Source organism: Brassica napus, chromosome C1 (genome assembly GCF_020379485.1).
Source record: "Brassica napus cultivar Da-Ae chromosome C1, Da-Ae, whole genome shotgun sequence".
In the NCBI taxonomy this organism is placed as follows: domain Eukaryota; kingdom Viridiplantae; phylum Streptophyta; class Magnoliopsida; order Brassicales; family Brassicaceae; genus Brassica; species Brassica napus.
In genome coordinates, this window is record NC_063444.1 from 4,498,830 (window position 1) to 4,519,093 (window position 20,264).

At 35.3% G+C, this 20,264-nt stretch overlaps 3 protein-coding genes across 4 annotated transcripts; 1 reads left to right on the forward strand and 2 right to left on the reverse strand.

Annotated features, from left to right (window-relative positions):
- Window positions 1–6,540: 6,540 nt before the first annotated feature.
- On the forward strand, window positions 6,541–9,025 carry LOC125580602 (probable LRR receptor-like serine/threonine-protein kinase At4g30520). Its single transcript, XM_048745318.1, has one exon. The coding sequence runs from the start codon at window positions 6,656–6,658 to the stop codon at window positions 7,055–7,057; it is 402 nt and encodes a 133-aa protein (XP_048601275.1). The 5' UTR covers window positions 6,541–6,655; the 3' UTR covers window positions 7,058–9,025.
- Window positions 9,026–10,664: 1,639 nt separating this feature from the next.
- On the reverse strand, window positions 10,665–14,021 carry LOC106375450. 2 transcript variants are annotated; one of them, XM_013815361.3, is made up of 8 exons: window positions 12,924–14,021; window positions 12,566–12,828; window positions 12,338–12,500; window positions 12,087–12,259; window positions 11,826–11,988; window positions 11,583–11,746; window positions 10,964–11,331; window positions 10,665–10,877 (listed from the first exon to the last, which is right to left on the reverse strand). In XM_013815361.3, exons 2-8 carry the CDS (start codon window positions 12,817–12,819, stop codon window positions 10,870–10,872), a joined length of 1,293 nt encoding a protein of 430 aa, XP_013670815.2. In that variant the 5' UTR covers window positions 12,820–12,828; window positions 12,924–14,021; the 3' UTR covers window positions 10,665–10,869. The 2 variants fall into 2 exon arrangements, with proteins under 2 accessions (XP_013670815.2, XP_048601276.1); XM_048745319.1 differs by having other exon boundaries at window positions 12,566–12,845; window positions 12,881–14,019.
- A 3,038-nt stretch (window positions 14,022–17,059) lies between these two features.
- On the reverse strand, window positions 17,060–18,985 carry LOC125580887. The gene is made up of 6 exons (XM_048746142.1): window positions 18,980–18,985; window positions 18,730–18,905; window positions 18,493–18,635; window positions 18,421–18,460; window positions 18,019–18,076; window positions 17,060–17,356 (listed from the first exon to the last, which is right to left on the reverse strand). The coding sequence occupies exons 1-6, from the start codon at window positions 18,983–18,985 to the stop codon at window positions 17,168–17,170; spliced, it is 612 nt and encodes a 203-aa protein (XP_048602099.1). The 3' UTR covers window positions 17,060–17,167.
- Window positions 18,986–20,264: the final 1,279 nt, after the last annotated feature.

Below are 20,264 nucleotides of genomic sequence, written 5' to 3' on the forward strand. Positions count from 1 at the left end.
ATACCCATCGGGGAACTTCACTTCTGATGCCACCCAGTTGAACAACACCGACTTTTTTTCTGAAGATAATCTGAATATCGGAACGGGAACTTGTCCATTGCTTTTAATATGTAACTCGCTTCTTGAGCAAATATCCGGCAAGTCCAACCTCGATTTTATGTTGTCTTTTGTCTTCCCTGGGACATTCAATATTGTATTCATGATGTTCTCAAAGAAATTCTTCTCTATATGCATCACATCGAGGTTGTGGCGCAGAAGAAGATCCTTCCAATATGGCAACTCCCAAAATATACTCTTCTTGTGCCAGTTGTGATGAACACCGTAAGAATCTGGCATATTACGAGGGACATGCCAATTACCACCCCAACGAACTGTTTCGTTAGCTCCGTAGTAGTCGATTTGCGCTTCAATTTGTTCTCCAGTTAGATATGGAGGAGGAGTGTCTCTCACAACCCTTTTGTGCCTAAACAAATTCTTGTTTCTTCGGTAAGGATGGCCAATGGGAAGAAATCGACGGTGACAATCAAACCAACTTGTCTTCCTACCATTCTTCAGTTGAAACGCATCTGTCGTTCCATTACAATATGGACAAGCTAATCTCCCATGTGTAGTCCATCCAGACAACATCCCATAGGCAGGGAAATCACTTATGGTCCACAAAAGCATCGCTCGCATCGTAAAATTCGTCTTCGTTGAACAGTCATACGTCCTCACCCCTGTTGACCACAAATCCTTCAACTCTTTTATCAGTGGTTGTAGGAAAACATCCAGGGACCTTTTTGGATGGTTCGGACCAGGTATTAATATGGTCAAGAATAGTAACTCCCGTTGCATGCACATCTCCGGTGGCAGGTTGTATGGAGTAAGAAAGACTGGCCACAATGAATATTGTCTCCCTGACATTCCGAACGGACTAAATCCATCTGTGCATAATCCGAGATACACATTCCGGATATTGCTAGCGAAATCTGGATGTACTTTGTTGAAATGTTTCCAGGCTCTTGCATCTGATGGATGAGTCATCTCACCATCCGTCTGAGTATGCTCGGCATGCCATCTCATCTTTCCAGCAGTCTGCTCTGATTGATACAATCTTTTCAATCTGTCTGTAATTGGTAGGTACCACATCCTTTGGTACGGTACCCTATTACGTCCCCGTCCTTGCGGCTTGAATCGTGGCTTCTTGCAGAATCGACATTCTTCTAGCTTCTCATCATCTCCCCAATAGATCATGCAGTTGTCGATGCAAACATCTATCATCTCCGAAGGCAACCCAAGACTATAAACCAGTTTCTGAATCTCATAATAAGAATCAGCAGACACATTGTCTTCCGGCAAATACTCTTTAAACAAGTCCGCCCATTCGTTCATGCAACTTTCAGGTAGATTGTGATCAGTTTTAATATTCATCATTCTAGCAGCTAACGACAATTTAGAGAGACCTTCTCTACAACCACTGTAAAGTGGTTGATTCGCCGCGTTTAACATTTCGTAAAACTTTTTTGCATCTATATTAGGTTCTTCATCTTCATCATGAGCTACGAATGCATCAGCTACCATATCATGAACCCTATCATAATCTACCATCTCCTCCTGATGGTAACTATGTTCATTATGCAAATGATGATCAACCGGTTCTTTTTCCTGAAAATTGCTATTACTACTACTAGCTTCATTCTGATCATAATTAAAACCTTCTCCATGTTGAAACCAGATATAGTAATTTGCCGTGAAACCTCTATTTATTAAATGCTTCCAAACATTTTCACGGTTTGCCAGTTTCGAATTGTTGTATTTCTTGGGCGAGCGGTGTTGAATCTGCTTGATGCATAAATGTCTCCAGACCCGCAAGGTATTCTTTCGTCACTCTCCCGTTAGCATCTCTATGCATATACATCCACTTCCGCAACTCGTAAATAGTCCCGGAGCCAGCCATTTTTTTTCTTTCACGTTTTTTGTTGTTGGTGTGTTTAAAATGATGTTCAAACATCCATATTTATAGGAAAATTCGAATCTGGTAGTTGTAATTTTGCTATGAATTTACGACGAAAATTAATTAGGTGGGCAAAAAAAACGTGTAACACCTATCAAGTTGGTGGATTCAAAAATTTCCTCGCTAAATACACGTAAACTATTCCCTCGTAAATACCACGCAAAATTTACGTCGTATTTACGAGGAAATAGTTTTTCCTCGTAAAATACTCGTAAAATTACATCCACTTTACGACGAAACAGTTTTGTCGTTACGTTACGAGGAAATAACGATGACTTTAGTTTTTCACGTAAATTCGTCGTAAACTCGACGCAAATTTACGAGGATTGTTTTTCCTCGTTAATTTTCGTTGTTAAGCATGGGTTTTCTTGTAGTGATAGATGAGTATTTTTTCTGAGTTTTTCATCAATAGGTTGTATTTTTAAATAATTTTCTTTAAAAATGATATTTTTGGAAAGTTATCATTTTTTAGAGAAATGCTGTAGATTAGGATTTGTGATTTAGAAATTAGAGAGTTTTTGGTTATAGATAAATATGGTTTTAGAAGTTTTAGTATAGAAATTCGGTTAACAATAATATTTGTGGATAGATGAGTATTCTTTCTGAGTTTTTCATCAATATGTTATATTTTTAAATAAGTTTTTTAAAAACTGCTAATTTTTGAAAGTTTTCATTTTTTAAAGAAATACTGTAGATTAGGGTTCGTGATTTCTAAATTAGGATAGCAAGAATATTTGTGGATAGATGAGTATTGTTTCAGAGTTTTTTATCAATAGGTTGTATATTTAAATAATTTTCTTAAAAATTACTATTTTTAGAAAGTATACATTTCTTAGAGAAATATTGTAGATTTGGGTTTGTGATATAGAAATTCGAATCATAAGAATATTTTTGGATAAATTAGTATTCTTTGTGAGTTTTTCATCAATCGGTTGTATTTTAAAACAATTTTCTTAAAATTTGCAATTTTTGGAAATCTTTATTTTCTAGAGAAATATTGTAGATTTGAGTTTATGATTTAGAAATTAGGATAACAAGAATATTTGTTGATAAATGAGAATTATTTCGGAATTTTTCATGAACATATTGTATTTTAAATAATTTTCTTAAAAACTGTTATTTTTGGAAAATTTTCATTTTTTAGAAATATTGTAGATTGGGGTTTGTGATTTAGAAATTAGGATAACAAGAATATTTTTGGATTTATGAGTATTCTTTCTGAATTTTTCATCAATACGTAGTATTTTTAAATAATTTTCTTAAAAACTGCCATTTTTGGAAAGTTTTCAGTTTTTTTGAGAAATACTGTAGATTTGGGTTTGTGATTAAGAAATTAGGCTAACAAGAATATTTTTGGATAGATGAGTATTCTTTAAAAAAATTTCATCAATATGTTGTATTTTTAAATATATTTTTTAAAAACTGCTATTTTTGGAAAGTTTTTATTTTTTAGAGAAATACTGTAGATTTGGGTTTTGTGATTTATAAATTAAGATAACACGAATTTTTGTGGATAGTTGAATATTCTTTCTGAGTTTTTCATCAATAGGTTGTATTTTTAATTTTTTTTTGTCGGCTACCCATGTGAGTTAGATCAAGTGGTGGCAAGGTTGTATTTTTAATTAATTTTCTTAAAAACTGCTATTTTTGGAAAGTTTTCATTTTTTTGAGAAATACTGTAGATTTGGGTTTATGATATAGAAATTCGGATAACAATAATATTTTTGGATAGATGAGTATTCTTTCTGAGTTTTTCATCAATAGTTTGTATTTTTAAATAATTTTTTTAAAAACTGCTATTTTTGGAAAGTTTTCATTTTGTAGAGAAATATTGTAGATTCGGGTTTGTGAATTAGAAATTCGAATCACAAGAATATTTTTGGATAGATGAGTATTCTTTCTGAGTTTTTCATCAATAGATTGTATTTTAAAAATTATTTTCTTAAAAATTGCTATTTTTGGAAAGTCTTCATTTTCTAGAGAAATACTGTAGATTTGAGTTTATGATTTAGAAATTAGGATAACAAGAATATTTGTGGATATATGAGTATTCTTTCTGAATTTTTCATCAATATATTGTATTTTAAAATAATTTTCTTAAAAACTGCTATTTTTGTAAAGTTTTCATTTTTTTTAGAAATATTGTAGATTGGGGTTTGTGATTTAGAAATTAGGATAACAAGAATATTTTTGGATAGATGAGTATTCTTTAAGAATTTTTCATCAATATGTCATATTTTAAAATAATTTTCTTAAAAACTGCTATTTTTGGAAAGTTTTCAGTTTTTTTGAGAAATATTGTAGATTTGGGTTTATGATTATGAAATTAGGCTAACAAGAATATTTTTGGATAGATGAGTATTCTTTAAGAATTTTTCATCAATATGTTGTATTTTTAAATAATATTCTTAAAAACTACTATTTTAATCAATAGGTTGTATTTTTAAATAATTTTCTGTAAAAATGATATTTTTGGAAAGTTTTCATTTTTTAGAGAAATACTGTAGATTAGGGTTTGTGATTTAGAAATTAGAGAGTTTTTGGTTATAGATAGATATGGTTTTAGAAGTTTTGATATAGAAATTCGGTTAACAATAATATTTGTGGATAGATGAGTATTCTTTCTGTGTTTTCATCAATATGTTGTATTTTAAAATAATTTTCTTAAAAACTGATATTTTGGAAAGTTTTCATTTTCTTGAGAAATACTGTAGATTTGAGTTTATGATTTAGAAATTAGGACAACAATAATATTTGTGGATTGATGAGTATTCTTTTTGAATTTTTTATCAGTATATTGTATTTTTAAATAATTTTCTTAAAACAGATATTTTTGGAAAGTTTTCAGTTTTTTTGAGAAATATTGTAGATTTGAGTTTGTGATTAAGAAATTAGGCTAAAAAGGATATTTTTGGATAGATGAGTATACTTTAAGAGTTTTTCATCAATATGTTGTATTTTTAAATAATTTTCTTAAAAACTGTTATTTTGGAAAGTTTTCATTTTCTAGAGAAATACTGTAGATTTGAGTTTATGATTTTTTTTTTTTTTTTTTTTTTTTTTTTTTTTTTTTTTTTTTTTTTTTTTTTTTTTTTTTTTTTTGATTTAGAAATTATTTGAGTTTATAATCATTTGAGTTTATGATTTAGAAATTAGGATAACAAGAATATTTGTTGATTGATGAGTATTCTTTCTGAATTTTTCATCAATATGTTGTATTTTTAAATAATTTTCTTAAAAACTGATATTTTTGTAAAGTTTTCAGTTTTTTTGAGAAATATTGTAGATTTGGGTTTGTGATTAACAAATTAGGCTAACAATAATATTTTTGGATAGATGAGTATTCTTTAATAATTTTTTTATCAATACGTTGTATTTTTAAATAATTTTCTTAAAAACTGTTATTTTTGGAAAGTTTTCATTTTTTGAAAAATATTGTAGATTTGGTTTTTTGATTTATAAATTAAGTTAACACGAAATTTTGTGGATAGTTGAGTATTCTTTTTGAGTTTTTCATCGATAGGTTGTATTTTTAAATAATTTTCTTAAGAACTACTTCATTTTTTAGAGAAATGATGTAGATTTGGGTTTGTGATATAGAAATTCGGATAACAATAATATTTGTGGATAGATGAGTATTATTTCTGAGCTTGTCATCAATAGGTTGTATTTTTAAATAATTTTCTTAAAAACTGATATTTTTGGAAAATTTCATTTTTTAGAGAAATACTGTAGATTAGGGTTTGTGATTTAGAAATTAGAGAGTTTTTGGTTAAAGATAGATATGGTTTTAGAATTTTTGATATAGAAATTCGAATAACAATAATATTTGTGGATATATGAGTATTCTTTCTGAGTTTTTCATCAATATGTTGTATTTTAAAATAATTTTCTTAAAAACTGTTATTTTGGAAACTTTTCATTTTCTAGAGAAATACTGTAGATTTGAGTTTATGGTTTAGAAATTAGGACAACAATAATATTTGTGGATTGATGAGTATTCTTTTTGAATTTTTCATCAGTATATTGTATTTTTAAATAATTTTCTTAAAAACAGATATTTTTGGAAAGTTTTCAGTTTTTTTAAGAAATATTGTAGATTTGGGTTTGTGATTAAGAAATTAAGCTAATAAGAATATTTTTGGATAAATGAGTATTCTTTAAGAATTTTTCATCAATATGTTGTATTTTTAAATAATTTTCTTAAAAACTGTTATTTATGGAAAGTTTTCATTTTTTAGAGAAATACTGTAGATTTGGGTTTTGTGATTTATAAATTAAGATAACATGAATTTTTGTGGATAGTTGAATATTTTTTCTTAGTTTTTCATCAATAGGTTGTATTTTTAATTAATTTTTTTAAAAACTGTTATTTTTGGAAAGTTTTCATTTTTTAGAGAAATACTGTAGATTTGGGTTTGTGATATAGAAATTCGGATAACAATAATATTTGTGGATAGATAAGTATTCTTTCTGAGTTTTGCATCAATAGGTTGTATTTTTAAATAATTTTCTTAAAAACTACTATTTTTGGAAAGTTTTTATTTTGTAGAGAATGAGTATTCTTTCTGAGTATAAGTCTTGGTTAAATCTCATTCCCATTGACTGTTTTTAACGAGTTTTTTGTTCACTGTTGTAGCAAAACCGGCATTGGACTGGAACATGAGGAAGAAGATTGCGATTGGAGCAGCAAGAGGTTTGATGTATCTGCACGAGCAATGTGATCCCAAGATCATTCACAGAGATGTCAAAGCAGCTAATATACTCTTAGACGAGTGCTTTGAAGCTGTTGTTGGTGACTTTGGGCTTGCGAAGCTCCTCAACCACGAGGATTCTCATGTCTCGACCACGGTCCGTGGCACCGTTGGTCACATTGCACCTGAATATCTTTCCACAGGTCAGTCTTCTGAGAAGACCGATGTGTTTGGGTTTGGTATACTCTTGCTTGAGCTCATAACCGGATTGAGAGCTCAGTTTGGTAAAACCGCTAGCCAGAAAGGAGTTATGCTTGAATGTGTAAGCAATAAGACTCATAATCACACTTTCTTGATTACAATCAACTGAATCAAACTTTGGTTTAGGTGAGGAAACTGCATGAAGAAATGAAGGTAGAGGAACTGGTGGACCGAGAACTAGGGACAAACTATGATAAGATTGAAGTCGGAGAGATGTTGCAAGTGGATTTGCTATGCACACAATATCTTCCAGCTCATCGTCCTAAAATGTTTGAAGTGGTTTTGATGCTGGAAGGAGATGGTTTAGCTGAGAGATGGGCTGCTTCGCATAACCATTCACATTTCTACCATGCCAATATCTCTTTCAAGACAATCTCATCTTTGTCTACTACTTCTGTGCCAAGGCTTAATGAAGCACATTGCAATGATCCAACTTACCAAATGTTTGGGTCTTCGGCTTTCGACAATGATGATGCTGATCAACAGCCTTTAGATTTGCTAGCCATGGAACTATCGGGTCTAAGATAACACACAGATAGAAAGATATCATCTTTCTATCAAACTACCCAAGGAAGAAGCTCTACACTTATTAGAATATAGACATGTATGATAAAATTTCTCTACAGTTTAAGATTCTGTGGGGATGTATGTATATATTTTGCTTTAACGGTAATCATGACAAATAAAGAAATATATGAGACTGATTTGTTTGACTCGTCTTTTGACTAGAATCTGTTTTGCTCTCTCTCAAATGTATCATTACTCATTTGAAGGATGAGAAGTTTGCTGTTTTTGTTGTTACCCGAAGCTGGTCGTTGTCCTCTAATAAGAACATCTCCAGATGTAAACATCATTTTTTCTTTAAAATATGACTTAAAAATGAAAGGAAATAACATGTTCTCGATTGATTTGTTTCATTTTTTCTTTATTAAAGAAAATTCTAATTACCATTGTTTCATTAAACTATTAATAAAACTTTATACCTTTTCAAATTTACTTATTTTATCCAACAAAACGTATCATTTATATCTGATAAAATGTATTAAGTTTTCATAAGTTTTTGATCGTTCTGATTTAAATTCTACTTTTGTGATCTTCTCCGTTTATTTTTGTTCTCTTCCTCTCCACGTTGTATCTCTATCTATATTTTTGCATCAGTAGTGATTCAACTAACAAAAAGAGACGACTCTGTTTATCCAGGAACTGACCATCTCTTTCGAAAAAAATAATTTTTTTTTTATAAAGTTAAATCACTTATCAAGCATATAATATAAGATGTGTATGCTAATCAAGTGCAATTTTTTTATTGCGCGTGATCCTCTTCGGTACGTCTGAGAGCCAAAGGTAATCTCAAAGCTTTTTAAAAACTTTGAAACTCATTGACGTTGTCTAATCAATTATATAATTTGTTATCTTTTGGGGATTGTTTACATCTTTAAATATTTTTGTTAGAATTACCTCTTTTCTGACTCAAAGCTTAGAGAAGGAAATCGTAAATCATCTATGTTGTTACAATGAAACCAATGATAATAAATCTTAGGTAATTCAAATCTCTCTTATATTTCATGGCTGATTTTTTTATTGGGGTTATGCGTGAAATATTTGTTTTTTCTCAATTATATTTTTCTGATGTTTTAAGATTAGTGTTAAATGTGATCGTTTTCTAAACGTTCTAATGTATTCTTTGTTCATATGAACATAGTATAAATATCAATATGTAACATCGAATCTTTCATATTAACCATATACATCTAACATAAGTATTATATAGTTGTAATATATGTAATTATCAATTTAATATTAATGTTAATGCCCGCACATGCGGGCGGGCGGTTCACTTAGTTTTACCATTAAAAATGAAAAAATTAAAAATATTGTAATAGGAGGATAAATTTTCAAAATACATTTTATAAAGTAATGTATAAGCTTCTATAAATGACTTAGAACCTCTAATAAGCCAATATAAATAATTTTATAAATGTATTTATAATTTTATAAATGATTTATAAAGCATGCATTGAATTATTAGACATTAATAGTTATTATGATACTTTATATACAAATATAATTCTTTCTATACGAATATAAAATCATTATATCAATTCAAATAAACATTTTTGTTTATTATTTTATGTAATTTATAAATATATAAAAAAATTGATCGCATTATTACTCTTTCATAGTTTCAACAATTAGTTATCATAAATAATTATTTCTAATATTATGTAGATTATTTGTAAAGTGGTAATTGAATTATATTTTCCTTTTAGATATAATTATAATAAATAAAATTAAAAATCATCGGCCAATCAAATTATAACAATTTGAAGAGTTCATTTATGATCAACACGTAATAAAAAATCACTTATGTGACTTCTCAATCAATATATAGTAGGATTTATATTTTTATAAATAATTTATAACATTATATAAATAATTTTAAATTTCTGATAAATTTATTCTGTAAACAATGATAAATAATTTAAAAATCATATTAATAGACATGTTTGGATTTGTAATATTTAAAATAGTTATTATATAATTATATTCGAATACAATTCATCAAGTAGAGTATAAAACCATTATAATTATCTTATATAAAAATTAGTTCATTATATTTTATAGTTTATAAATATTAAAGGTGATAAATAAAACATTATTAATCTTTCTATAATTTCGAGAATTAGTTGCAATAAATTGTTATTTGTAATATTCTTTAGATTATATGGCAAGTGATGTTAAATGTTTTTAGACTTACCTTAAATTTTTAGATCTAATTTAAATAAATAAAAATTAAAAACAATCGACCAATCAAATTATAACAATTTTTTGAAACTTCAACTATGAGTGACACGTCACCAGAAATCACTAAAGTGACTTCTCATTTAATATATAGGGGGATTATTCGTCAAACATTCAGCAATTTCTCTTCTAAGAAAATATAGGTTTTAATTTCTCGAGCGTAGGGAATAAATGTGTAGAACAAGTATAAAGATGCATGTAATATGAAACAAGTACAAAGATGCATGTGATGTGAAAATAAGGTGATTAGTTGCGAACCATCTCGCTGCTTACATAATCCTGCTCAGCCTAATTCGGCATCTTGGCCACTTCCATCTCGTGCTTTTCCTTTTCTATCTTGTTCTTTTAGTAATTTGATTCAATAAACCAAGATCAAAAATTGATAAATTTCATGATTTTAGTCATCAAGGAGAAATTTCATGATTTTAGTCGTCAAGGAGAAAACATTTTTTGACAATTTTATGTAACCGGCCCTGGGCTAAAGCTGGTAAAGCCCAAGCTTTAGGCACCAAATTATATTATATATTTAAAGGACAGTAAATCGACATATGTTCACAGTTGTGCAGTGGTTTAAGCTTACAATATTTTCGCAGTGGGGCAGGTTCGAATCTTGTTCATACCATTTGAATACAATAATTTTTTCTATCTGGGTTCAAAGGTTTTGGGCTTTATTCCTTATCCTTTCTTTTACTTGTCTTTGTCTTGCAACAATCTCAGTGGCCTTGTTTGTTTGTTTTAATGTTTTCTTTGTGGTGGTCCGGGAGACTTGTGTGATATTTATATTTTGGGTGTTTATTATGTCAAATATATCTTTTTTATTCTATGAATTGTAATTTGTGGGTGGATATGTATTTTACTAAATGCGCTGATGAATTTATCTACTTATCATCCATCCTTTACGGTATTTGTTAATCTTAGACAGCAAATACAACAGCTTCAAATTGAAAGTTAAGTGTGTGTACCATACGTTTAACAAGCCTTTCAACGTTGTGACACAAATGTACCGTGACAGAGTAATGTATTAACAACCGGAATGGAATATATGCGGAAAAAAAAGATGCAAACTTGGCAACGTGTCAAATCTTATGAACACTTGTCATCACCCTTTAGCTCCAGAGCTCAGTTTCCTAAAAAGCATAATATCAAAGGAATGTAAATATATGGAGGAAAAGGAAAAATACAGAATCAAGCAAAGTGTGGTCGCAAATTTTACCTATCTTGAGCAGCACGCTTTTGCATGTAAGGAACACTTGGTATCCAGGATCATGAAGCTCAAAATCAAACTTTCTGGACACAATTTCAGAGCAGATGTTTCTGCAAAGCTCAACATCAAGAGTTTGGAACCTCCTTACGATGCTTTGATGAACAAAGTGGCCATTGGGGTTTGTCACCAATTCTTCAAGGTTGATCTCTTTGAAGCAATCAAGAACGGTCATGTCATCGCTGCTACGGAAAATGCTCTGTACAACAAAGTGAGAATATGCAATTTTGGAAAGAATCATCAGAGTGCCCTTCAAAGACGCAATGGCAAGCTTAGAAGCTTCGTTTTGAAGACAAATGAGACTCTGAACAACATGGTTCCTGCATTAAATACATTACAAGTAAGAGGTCATATATGTAAGTGCGACTAATGTATCAAAAAAAGAAAGTAAATGCCACTAAAGCATGCGACAAAGCAAGGAGAACAGATGGCCATAATCATTTCTTTACGTGTGGGTGTGCTTTGTTATCTTTGGTTACCAAACAAAAATAAATGGTGAATATAATTACGTCTACTTCAAATTAAATAAGAATCACATTTTGAAAAAAAGGAAAAAAGATAAAGTTTATACCCAAATTTGAGCTTCGAGATAGCCACAAGATGTTCCTGAATTGCTTGAACAAGAGAGAAGTTAAACTCCTTGGAAGAAACAGTGATCAAGTCACACAGGTTCTTATAGGCTTTAAAATGGCTTGATAGAGAAATGATGTTGGCTGAGATGGTGGCTAGAAGCGGCTTTAAAAAATAACAAAACACAATCATATTAAATCATGTTTAATCATCTCATCTGATAAACAAAGGGACTAAGTAATACCTGACGAGCTTGGAATCCAACTTTCTCGGATGTAATGAAAGAAATAAGAGGCTTAACATCATCATCATTCTTCAAAAATCTCATTAAGAGCTCTCCCTGAATCAAACCAGCAAATTGCTGGTTCTTCCCACCCTTGTCAGTCACTAAGAATATAGTCTCACGCCTAAACAAATATAAACTTTGGTGAGAAAAAGAACAAGCAAAAAAACAAAGTCATCATAAAGCTCATGAACAAAAATTGCCTTGAAAGCGAAACCATACCCTTGTTTGTTGAGTAAAGCCTGTCCGAAATCTTGAAGATTACTTGTGAATCCATCAAACAACGAGTGTAAATCTTCATCGCAGGCAACAGAGATTAAGCCGCTTAAGTTTTTAGAACCTTTCTCATGGTTTGATAGAAGCAAAATGTTGTTTGATATGGTAGCTAGAAGAGGCTATAAAAATAACACAAACGATCATATTAGTTAACTTTCAATCAATCTAATCTGATAAACAAAGGGACTAAGTTATACCTGACGAGCTTCGAAACCAACTTTCTCTGATGAAATGAAAGTAATCAACGGCTTAACATCATAAGAAGTCATCATCAATCTAACTAAGAGATCTCCTTGAATCAAACCGGCAAAATGCTTGTTGTTCCCAGAGTAGTCAGTCACCAAGATTATACTCTCCAGCCTGGAAAAATAAAGCTCTGGTTAGAAAACGAATCGAGATTAGGGTTTAAAGAATCGGATTCTTACCCAAGCTCGTTGAGAAGACTTTGTCCCAATTCTTGACGATTTTTTGTCAATTCATCGTATATCGAGATCAGATCTGCATCGCGTGAGAGTTCATAAGCTCTGTTGCAGAAGAGCACCAGAACTCGATGGCCTTCTGGATCGCTCGCGAGGAGATGAACACCAACTCGAATTAGCCGTTGCGCTAGGTCGCAGAGATCGAATACCGAAGCTGCCTCCAGGATTCGGCAGAACCTAGATGCATCCATTGCGTCCATGGCGATTCACTGCTTTTTCAGAGAAAATCGTGAAGAGTAAGAGAAAATAGAGCCAGAGAAAATCGTGAAGAGTAAGAGAAAATGTTTAGGAGGGAAATGTATACCTGAAATTCGAAGAGGATGGTTATGGTCAAGGTGGGCCGTTGGATGATAGTTTTTTTAGACGGTTGATATTAATTGTCACGCGCCTGGATCTCATCTCATCCATCCAAAAGATCTCATTCGACGGTTTAGATTGACTGATTTGTGCGCACTCGGATTCGGAATTGGAGTTCATCCTTCGCTTGTGTTTTTCGAACAGAGTTTTGTGCTTTTGTTGCAAAGAGAGAGTGTGAGGGAGAGAGCCTCTTGGAATGAATTAGTTTTTTCCTTTTTATACCTCTCTTTGGTTTAATAAAGAATTAAATGGTTGCTTCCATTACATCCGTTTGATTGGATCAACGTCCGGTGATATTTAATCCTACGGTTCGGGTCTATCGATGCCAGATTTAACTCTTCTTTTCTCGGTTTTGATTTTTTATGAATATACCTTTTTTTCTTTTTTTTTCTTTTTTGGGAATGACAAAACAAGCTCCGTTTATTATTCAACCTCTGATTTTAGCTTCCTCTCCACGCTTCCAATCTAAACCGTCGGATTCATTGATATTTCACATTTACCCATACATTTTTGAAAAATCTATTTAATTTTTTTTTTTTTTTATGAAACTGTTTTCGAATGTTTAAATTTCATCGGACATGTAACACATAGTGTTATTTATTCTCATCTTGTGATGGTATTCTTATTTGTTTGCTAAACTTTCCTTAATCAACAGTTTCCTCTCGTAATTAAATTTAACATCCTTAAATATCACACAACTTTATATAAGCACTTCAAACAACGTCGCATTTCTCTCCAAGTTTCCTACTCACATCCGCTGGAATCTATTACATTAATCCAACGGTTCGGATTTCTCTCGATTTTCGTTTTTTTAAAAAAATGTTTTTGTAAACCTGTTTTTCTTTTGCTCCTTTTCCATGCATTGCCTCTTTTCACTCACCGATACAAAACAATTAGTAAAAAAGAATGCGCTTTAATTGATTGATTCGACTTCACGCTTTGCTGTTAAGTTATTATGACTAACTTTACATTTACTATACCTATTTTGCTCGGTTAAACTTAAACCTTTTTTCTCTTTTTGGCGGCGTACATTTTTCAAAAAGCAAAAAAAAAAAAAAAAAAAAACGTTTGTAATTTCTCGCCAACTTAAACTTTTTTTCTCTTTTTGGAAACTGTTTTCAAAAGTGTTATTTATTTCCTCGGTTTTAACTTTTATTCTTTATGGGAATTATTACCCATTTCATTTTGCTTCTTCTTTTCTTCCATTGGTAAGTTCCTTTTACCACTCCCAACGGTAACTAATTAATTATTACGCACGCTAATATTAGAGAGAACATGCATGTAGTACTTTTCTTCATTCATTGGTTCTGTATTCCTCGTTTGGATTTGAATGGTATTAACAATTTGACAGGAAAAAAAAAATGCTATGGTGCACGCAACACACCCTTTTCTTTATAAGATTTAAGAGTACTATAACATATATTTCAAAGTTTTATTAACATTTTAAATTATGGTTGAACAATACGTAAGTTAAAGAAGACACTCGATCAAAGCCGAGATTGATTACGCAAAAATCTATTTGATTACACTCGAACAATAGGTTACAACTTGTTGCAAAAATACATTGGACGATTGTTATCTCTTCTGAATTCGTTTGATTTGACCTGGGTCATAATTTAAACGGGCCTAGGACGAGAAATATTTTACTTAAAATTAAAGAGAGAAATAGGGTTTAAGACGCCGTTCGAACTCAGGAAAAGGGTGCCAAAGGATAAATCAAGAAACCATTTGATCTGATATCCACTATTAAACCAATCTTAAAAAATAAGACCTTTAAATTAAACATGTGTAATTTACTTTCATATAAACAAAACAATAACAATCCAGTTGGGAATCAATCAAGTGATCTCAATGCAGACCAGAGTAAGTATATTAAGATTAAAGAGGACGTTCAATCGTTTTTGGGGTACGTAGGCATCCCTTCACCAGGTCCAGCCATAATCATTAAACCCTTTTTTTACTCTCTTTAAAATGGCTCCACCTAGTTCTAATCCAACAAGAAGACTTCTCCTAATCCCACAGTCGAAATCTGTCTACCTCTCGCATAGCACCGATTTCGGTACAAACAATTGGCGTCCACCGTGGGGCATGGGGAAGTATCTTCGAAAAAAATTGAACTTTGAGTCCGTTTGGTCGTCACTCGACCGTTTGGTCGTTACTCGACCGTTTGGTCGTCACTCGACCGTTTGGTCGTCACTTTGACCGTTTTTTCGTCGCATTAGCGTTCTGTCGTCGCTTGTCCGTTTGTCGCAAAAAAAAAAAAAGTGCTGGGACCTACCATATTTCATTTACTCGGTAGCAAACCAAGGCTTATAAAATGTTATTACTCGGTCCATGCCGTTCAATTCATTATACCGAGGATTTTGATTCTTGAAATCTCTATGGTCCTACCATGATCGGCCAATCTTTTAACAAGAAGAGGCCCACATCGAGCCCAACACACCATGAAGGCCATCAAAGCGTGATATCACAAGCACTCGCTCGGCACCAGCTTCTCCGCCTCTCTCGTCATAGCAAGCTCAATAAGCTCAACAAGTCGTCATGGCCTTGACGACTTAAAGCTCTCTAACGGGTCCTTTTCTTTTCTTCAAGAAAGACACCCGAGATGCAGCGGTTCAACACCGAACGACAGTCTCGCGCTTTACTCGTCATGGCTGAAACACGACCGCCAACTCCAACATTGGCGGCTCGTTGCTAACCTGAACTCTGTTTCTTAAAAAATGAAACAGAGCTTGTGATGTCTCAGCAACCTATCGCATGAATGCGACGAGGAAAAGAACTTGCTTCTCTTTTACTCGGCACAATTGAGAGAACAACGGAGACGAGACGCCTTAAAATCCGTTCAGATTCAAGTCGTGATGGTCTTGCCGACTTAAAGCTCTCCCGACGAGCACGCCGCGACCAGAACAAGCTCCTCAAGAGCTTAAAGCTCTTCTCACGCGCCTCAGTTCGAAGTTCATCTCGTCTCATCCCGTCATCCGTCAGAGTCAGAATGGTATACGCCTTCAAACTCTCCACCGGCACCAAGCGAGTATAAACTCTGCTCCAACTCGTGCCGAACAATAGTTTAAGCTCGAGCTTATGAAGTTACTCGGCTCAAGCTCATGCCGTTACTCCAACGCAGCGCCTACACACCAAGCCCTTCACAAAGCTTTTGTGTCGTTTTCATGACGTCAATCTTGAGCTTATGTACGCTCCCAAGCAGATTGTCACCGACTAGAGCTCCTGCCGACTAAAACCTCTTGCCAAACAAAATCTTATGACGACTAAAAGCTAATCCCAACGGTAACGATATCTCCAAAGCTCATCGTTTCGTCGCCTAAAGCTCACCAGCTCGCCAAAGAAAAGTTCGTCGTCTCACTTTACCGGTAGTCGGCTTGGGAGCAATCACAACGACTCAATGCCGAGAAGCAGCCTAGCCAACGTCACCTCCGTCACGTGCTTTACTCGGAACAGTTGATGCTCGGCACCAGGCTTGACCTCTAGCTTCATCACTTGTCACTGCTCAAAAGAGTGTCGCCAATTCCCAGCTCTGTCACTGTCGTCACAACTCACAACTCTCGCTCCGTCGACACAGCAGTTTGATTTGAGATCGCGAATTCATGATATATCATGGCTCTCGCAACACAGCACACGTTTCAAAAGAGTTACAGAGACATCTCATCGTCAAGACTCTCCTCGAGATCAAGCCGATACCAGATCTGTCTCTCGCCGCCGCCACCGACTAAAAGCCTTTGCCGACCAAAAGTTCACACATCAACAACGAAGTTACGTTCTCAGCAGCAGTCAGGACGAGAAATCGTTCATCCCTCGGCGGTCATCATCTTTCTATCGGCCGCAGGAAATTCATCGGCTCGTCGCACAAAGTTCTCCTCAACCATGGATTACAAAGACGTCTCCTCGTCAAGCCTTTCCTCGAGATCAAGTCTGAATGAGCTCTGTCGCTCGCCGCCAACTTCAAGCTCCGTTACTCGTCGCCGCAATCGTCTCGAGACTCTCGACTACTCGCCGTTTGGTCTCGACGACAAAATCTGTGACACCCCGATTTACATAATAAAATGTTACGATAAGTAAATAGCTCTGATACCAAAATGTGACACCCGCCACTTTCAAAATAAAATAAATTGATAAAAGCGAAAATAAAATAATAATACAACATATAATATAATAGTCGATACGGTAACAAAAGGCCTAAAAGCCCAACATCGATAACATCCGAACTATACAATACGATATAAACCAAAAGTCTGAAATAGGAATAACGTAGGCGATAAAAGTCCAAAGGCCTGGAGGCCCGATAACGATAAAAGCGATAAAACGATAGAAGCCCAAAAGCCCAATAGCACCAGTCCGATAATCACTCCTGCTCGTCGGTCTCACCTGAAAGGGGGAAATAAGGAGGGGTGAGCGACAGGGGAATCGCCCAGTGAGGTATGGGATGCTAAACCGCAAACCACTGACTCAGTTCATAGCACTACAACTATGTAGGCATAGCTCTAGCATGAGACAATCACGGTGCCTATTACACCACACAGAACAATCACATATGTCTAGTGGACTAGACATGATACAACCAATGCGATAATAGCATATCACATTTCCTCATAAGGATATATATACTTTACAGGCGTCGCTAGCACAGTAGTCCACACTGCACCCCGCAAATCTCTAAGGCGTCGTAAGTACAAACGTCTCTGTACCCCCGCAAATCTCCACAAACATGGCAGCCAGTGCAAACGTCTCTGCACCCCGCAAAACTCCTCAAACATAGGCAGCCAGTGCAAACGTCTCTGCACCCCGCAAATCTCCAAAACATGGACTCGTATATATATATACATATATATAACAATTCTTAACATCAATCATTTCAATCAACCGTTGAATCCTCTATTATCCTATTTCCGGTTTAACAATCAATAATAATAATAAACAAGCAAGACTCTCAAACAGACTCGATTCACAGAGACAGATCATGTTTCGAAACTAAACTTTCCATAACGGTAGTACTAAACTAGCTCGGGATTTAACGGAGTAGCCCTCACCTTAGCAATGAAGAGAAGTGGTATATATGAACTCCAGCTGCTCAAATGGACTCCAAATCTGAAATCAGATCGAAATTTCGAGTCAGAACGCCTTTCGAACGGTTTAAAACGGGTATTTACGGAAAAGTCAACCCGCTGGTCAAAGATCAATTATTTAATTATTTAATTAATTGATTAATTAATTAATTAATCCGGTTTTTCCTAACCGATTACCAATTGATTTTAACCGACCGGTTTAACCTAACCGAATCGAAATCGATTTAAACCGGTCAAACCACCGGTTAACCGAGTCAACCGAGTTGACTCACCGGGTCGACTCGGCCGAGTTGGCGAGTCGCCGGCGAGTCACCGGTGTCGGTCATCGGCGGCGACGGCGACGGCGGAGCTACGGCGGCGGCTTACCGGTAAGTTGGCCGGCGGCGACGGCGGAGCTGCGGCGGAGAACGGTGGTCCGGCGGCAGCGCTGCGGCGGGGGACGGTGGTCCGGCGGCGGCGCGTGGAACTCACGCGCGCGCGGAGGTGAAACTTCCGGAGGCGCGTACGGCTTCGTCCGGGCTCCGATCGTGACGCGGTTGGTGTCTACGGCTTCGTCTTGACGAGAGGAACACGATGATGGCCTTGGATGCACGAGATTCACTTCGGTTAGAAAGTTATGACCGATTTACTAAAACGACCGAAACATAACTCAAACACATGGCGGTTTCCGGTTACCTCGAGCTGCGGTTGATGGTGATGACGAGCTTGACGACGTCCTGGCGTGCGGTGGCTCCGGCGAGGACTCCTGGTGAGCTTTCTCTCTCTCTCTCTCTCTCTCTCTCTCTCTCTCTCTCTCTCTCTCTCTCTCTCTCTCTCTCTCTTTCTCTCTTTTTAAAGAAAACAACCTGACCCTTGGGCAAGGTTTAGGGTCATTACAATTCTCCCCCACTTACAAGGAATTCGTCCCCGAATTCAAGTCATAAGCTGACATGCCCAATGTCGTCATAACAAAACCTCGAATACTAATCCTCGCTCGGCCTTTCAGGTCTCCTCATGAGTCTCATCTCTCTCCCAACGAACTCGGCCAAACACGGTCATCATACCATCATCTGCTCTCACTTGGCGATCCAATAGCTCTACTGGCTGACACGGCGCACGCAAATTCCTACCAAGGTCACTGGGCGGCTGCTGCAAAATGAGCTCTGGTTCTCTCACGACTTTCCTCAAAACTGAAACATGAAACACGTCATGGAAATCTGATAACTCTTCGGATAAATCCAATCGGTAAGCAACTGCTCCAATTCGCTCCAAAATGGGATATGGTCCCATATATCTCGGTTTAAGCTTCTTCAGCTTCCGAGTTTTAGATCCTCCCTGAAATGTCCTCATTTTCAGGTATACCAGGTCGCCAACCTGGAACTCCAAATCTTTACGCCGCTTATCTGCATAACTCTTCTGACGGTCATGGGCTTCCCTAAGCCGTATCTTAAGCATCTCAACCTGCTCAACTGTCTCTTGAACCATTGCAGGTTCTATCTCACGTCGCTCCCCCACTTCGGTCCAACAAAGCGGTGTGCGACAAGGCCTACCATAAAGGGCCTCATATGGCGCCATCTTAATGCTCGAGTGATAACTATTATTGTAGGCAAACTCCGCTAGGGGTAGGTACTTTGCCCAACTCCCTTCCCAATCCAAAACACAAGCTCTAAGCATATCCTCCAAAGTCTGAATCGTCCTCTCTGACTGACCGTCTGTCTGCGGGTGATACGCCGTACTCATATGCACTTTCGTCCCAAGCGCCTTCTGGAAGGCTCTCCAAAAGTCAGACGTAAACTTTGTATCTCGATCTGATACAATGCTGACAGGAACTCCATGCAATCTCACAATCTCGTTGATGTAACTCTGTGCTAACTGATCAGCTCTGTCCGTCTTCTTAATAGCTAGAAAATGGGCTGACTTGGTAAGTCTATCCACGATTACCCAGATGGCATTCTTTCCTCCTAAGGTGGTTGGCAACCCCGTCACAAAATCCATAGTTACCATGTCCCATTTCCACTCTGGCAATGGCAGGTTCTGCAATAACCCGCTAGGCACCTGATGCTCGGCCTTGACCATCTGACACGTCTGACACTGCGATATAAATGAAGCAACATCCCTCTTTATGCCAGGCCAATGATAATAACGCTTGAGATCCTTGTACATCTTGGTGTTTCCTGGATGAATAGAGAAACGCGAGTGGTGTGCCTGCTGCAAGATTTCCTTTTTTAACA

Bases quoted from the DNA above. Each gene is read 5' to 3' on its own strand.
- LOC125580602 (XM_048745318.1), top strand. From the start codon at position 6,656: ATGAGGAAGAAGATTGCGATTGGAGCAGCAAGAGGTTTGATGTATCTG.
- LOC106375450 (XM_013815361.3), bottom strand. From the start codon at position 12,819: ATGGACGCAATGGATGCATCTAGGTTCTGCCGAATCCTGGAGGCAGCT. The intron at 11,989-12,086 runs GTATGGTTTCGC...ATATTTGTTTAG, and splicing joins GCTTTACTCAACAAACAAGG to GCGTGAGACTATATTCTTAG. The intron at 11,332-11,582 runs GTATAAACTTTA...TATTTAATGCAG, and splicing joins ATCTCGAAGCTCAAATTTGG to GAACCATGTTGTTCAGAGTC.
- LOC125580887 (XM_048746142.1), bottom strand. The intron at 18,636-18,729 runs GTAACCGGAAAC...CGTGCATCCAAG, and splicing joins ACCATCAACCGCAGCTCGAG to GCCATCATCGTGTTCCTCTC. The intron at 17,357-18,018 runs GTGAGGGCTACT...TCCCCCTTTCAG, and splicing joins CACTTCTCTTCATTGCTAAG to GTGAGACCGACGAGCAGGAG.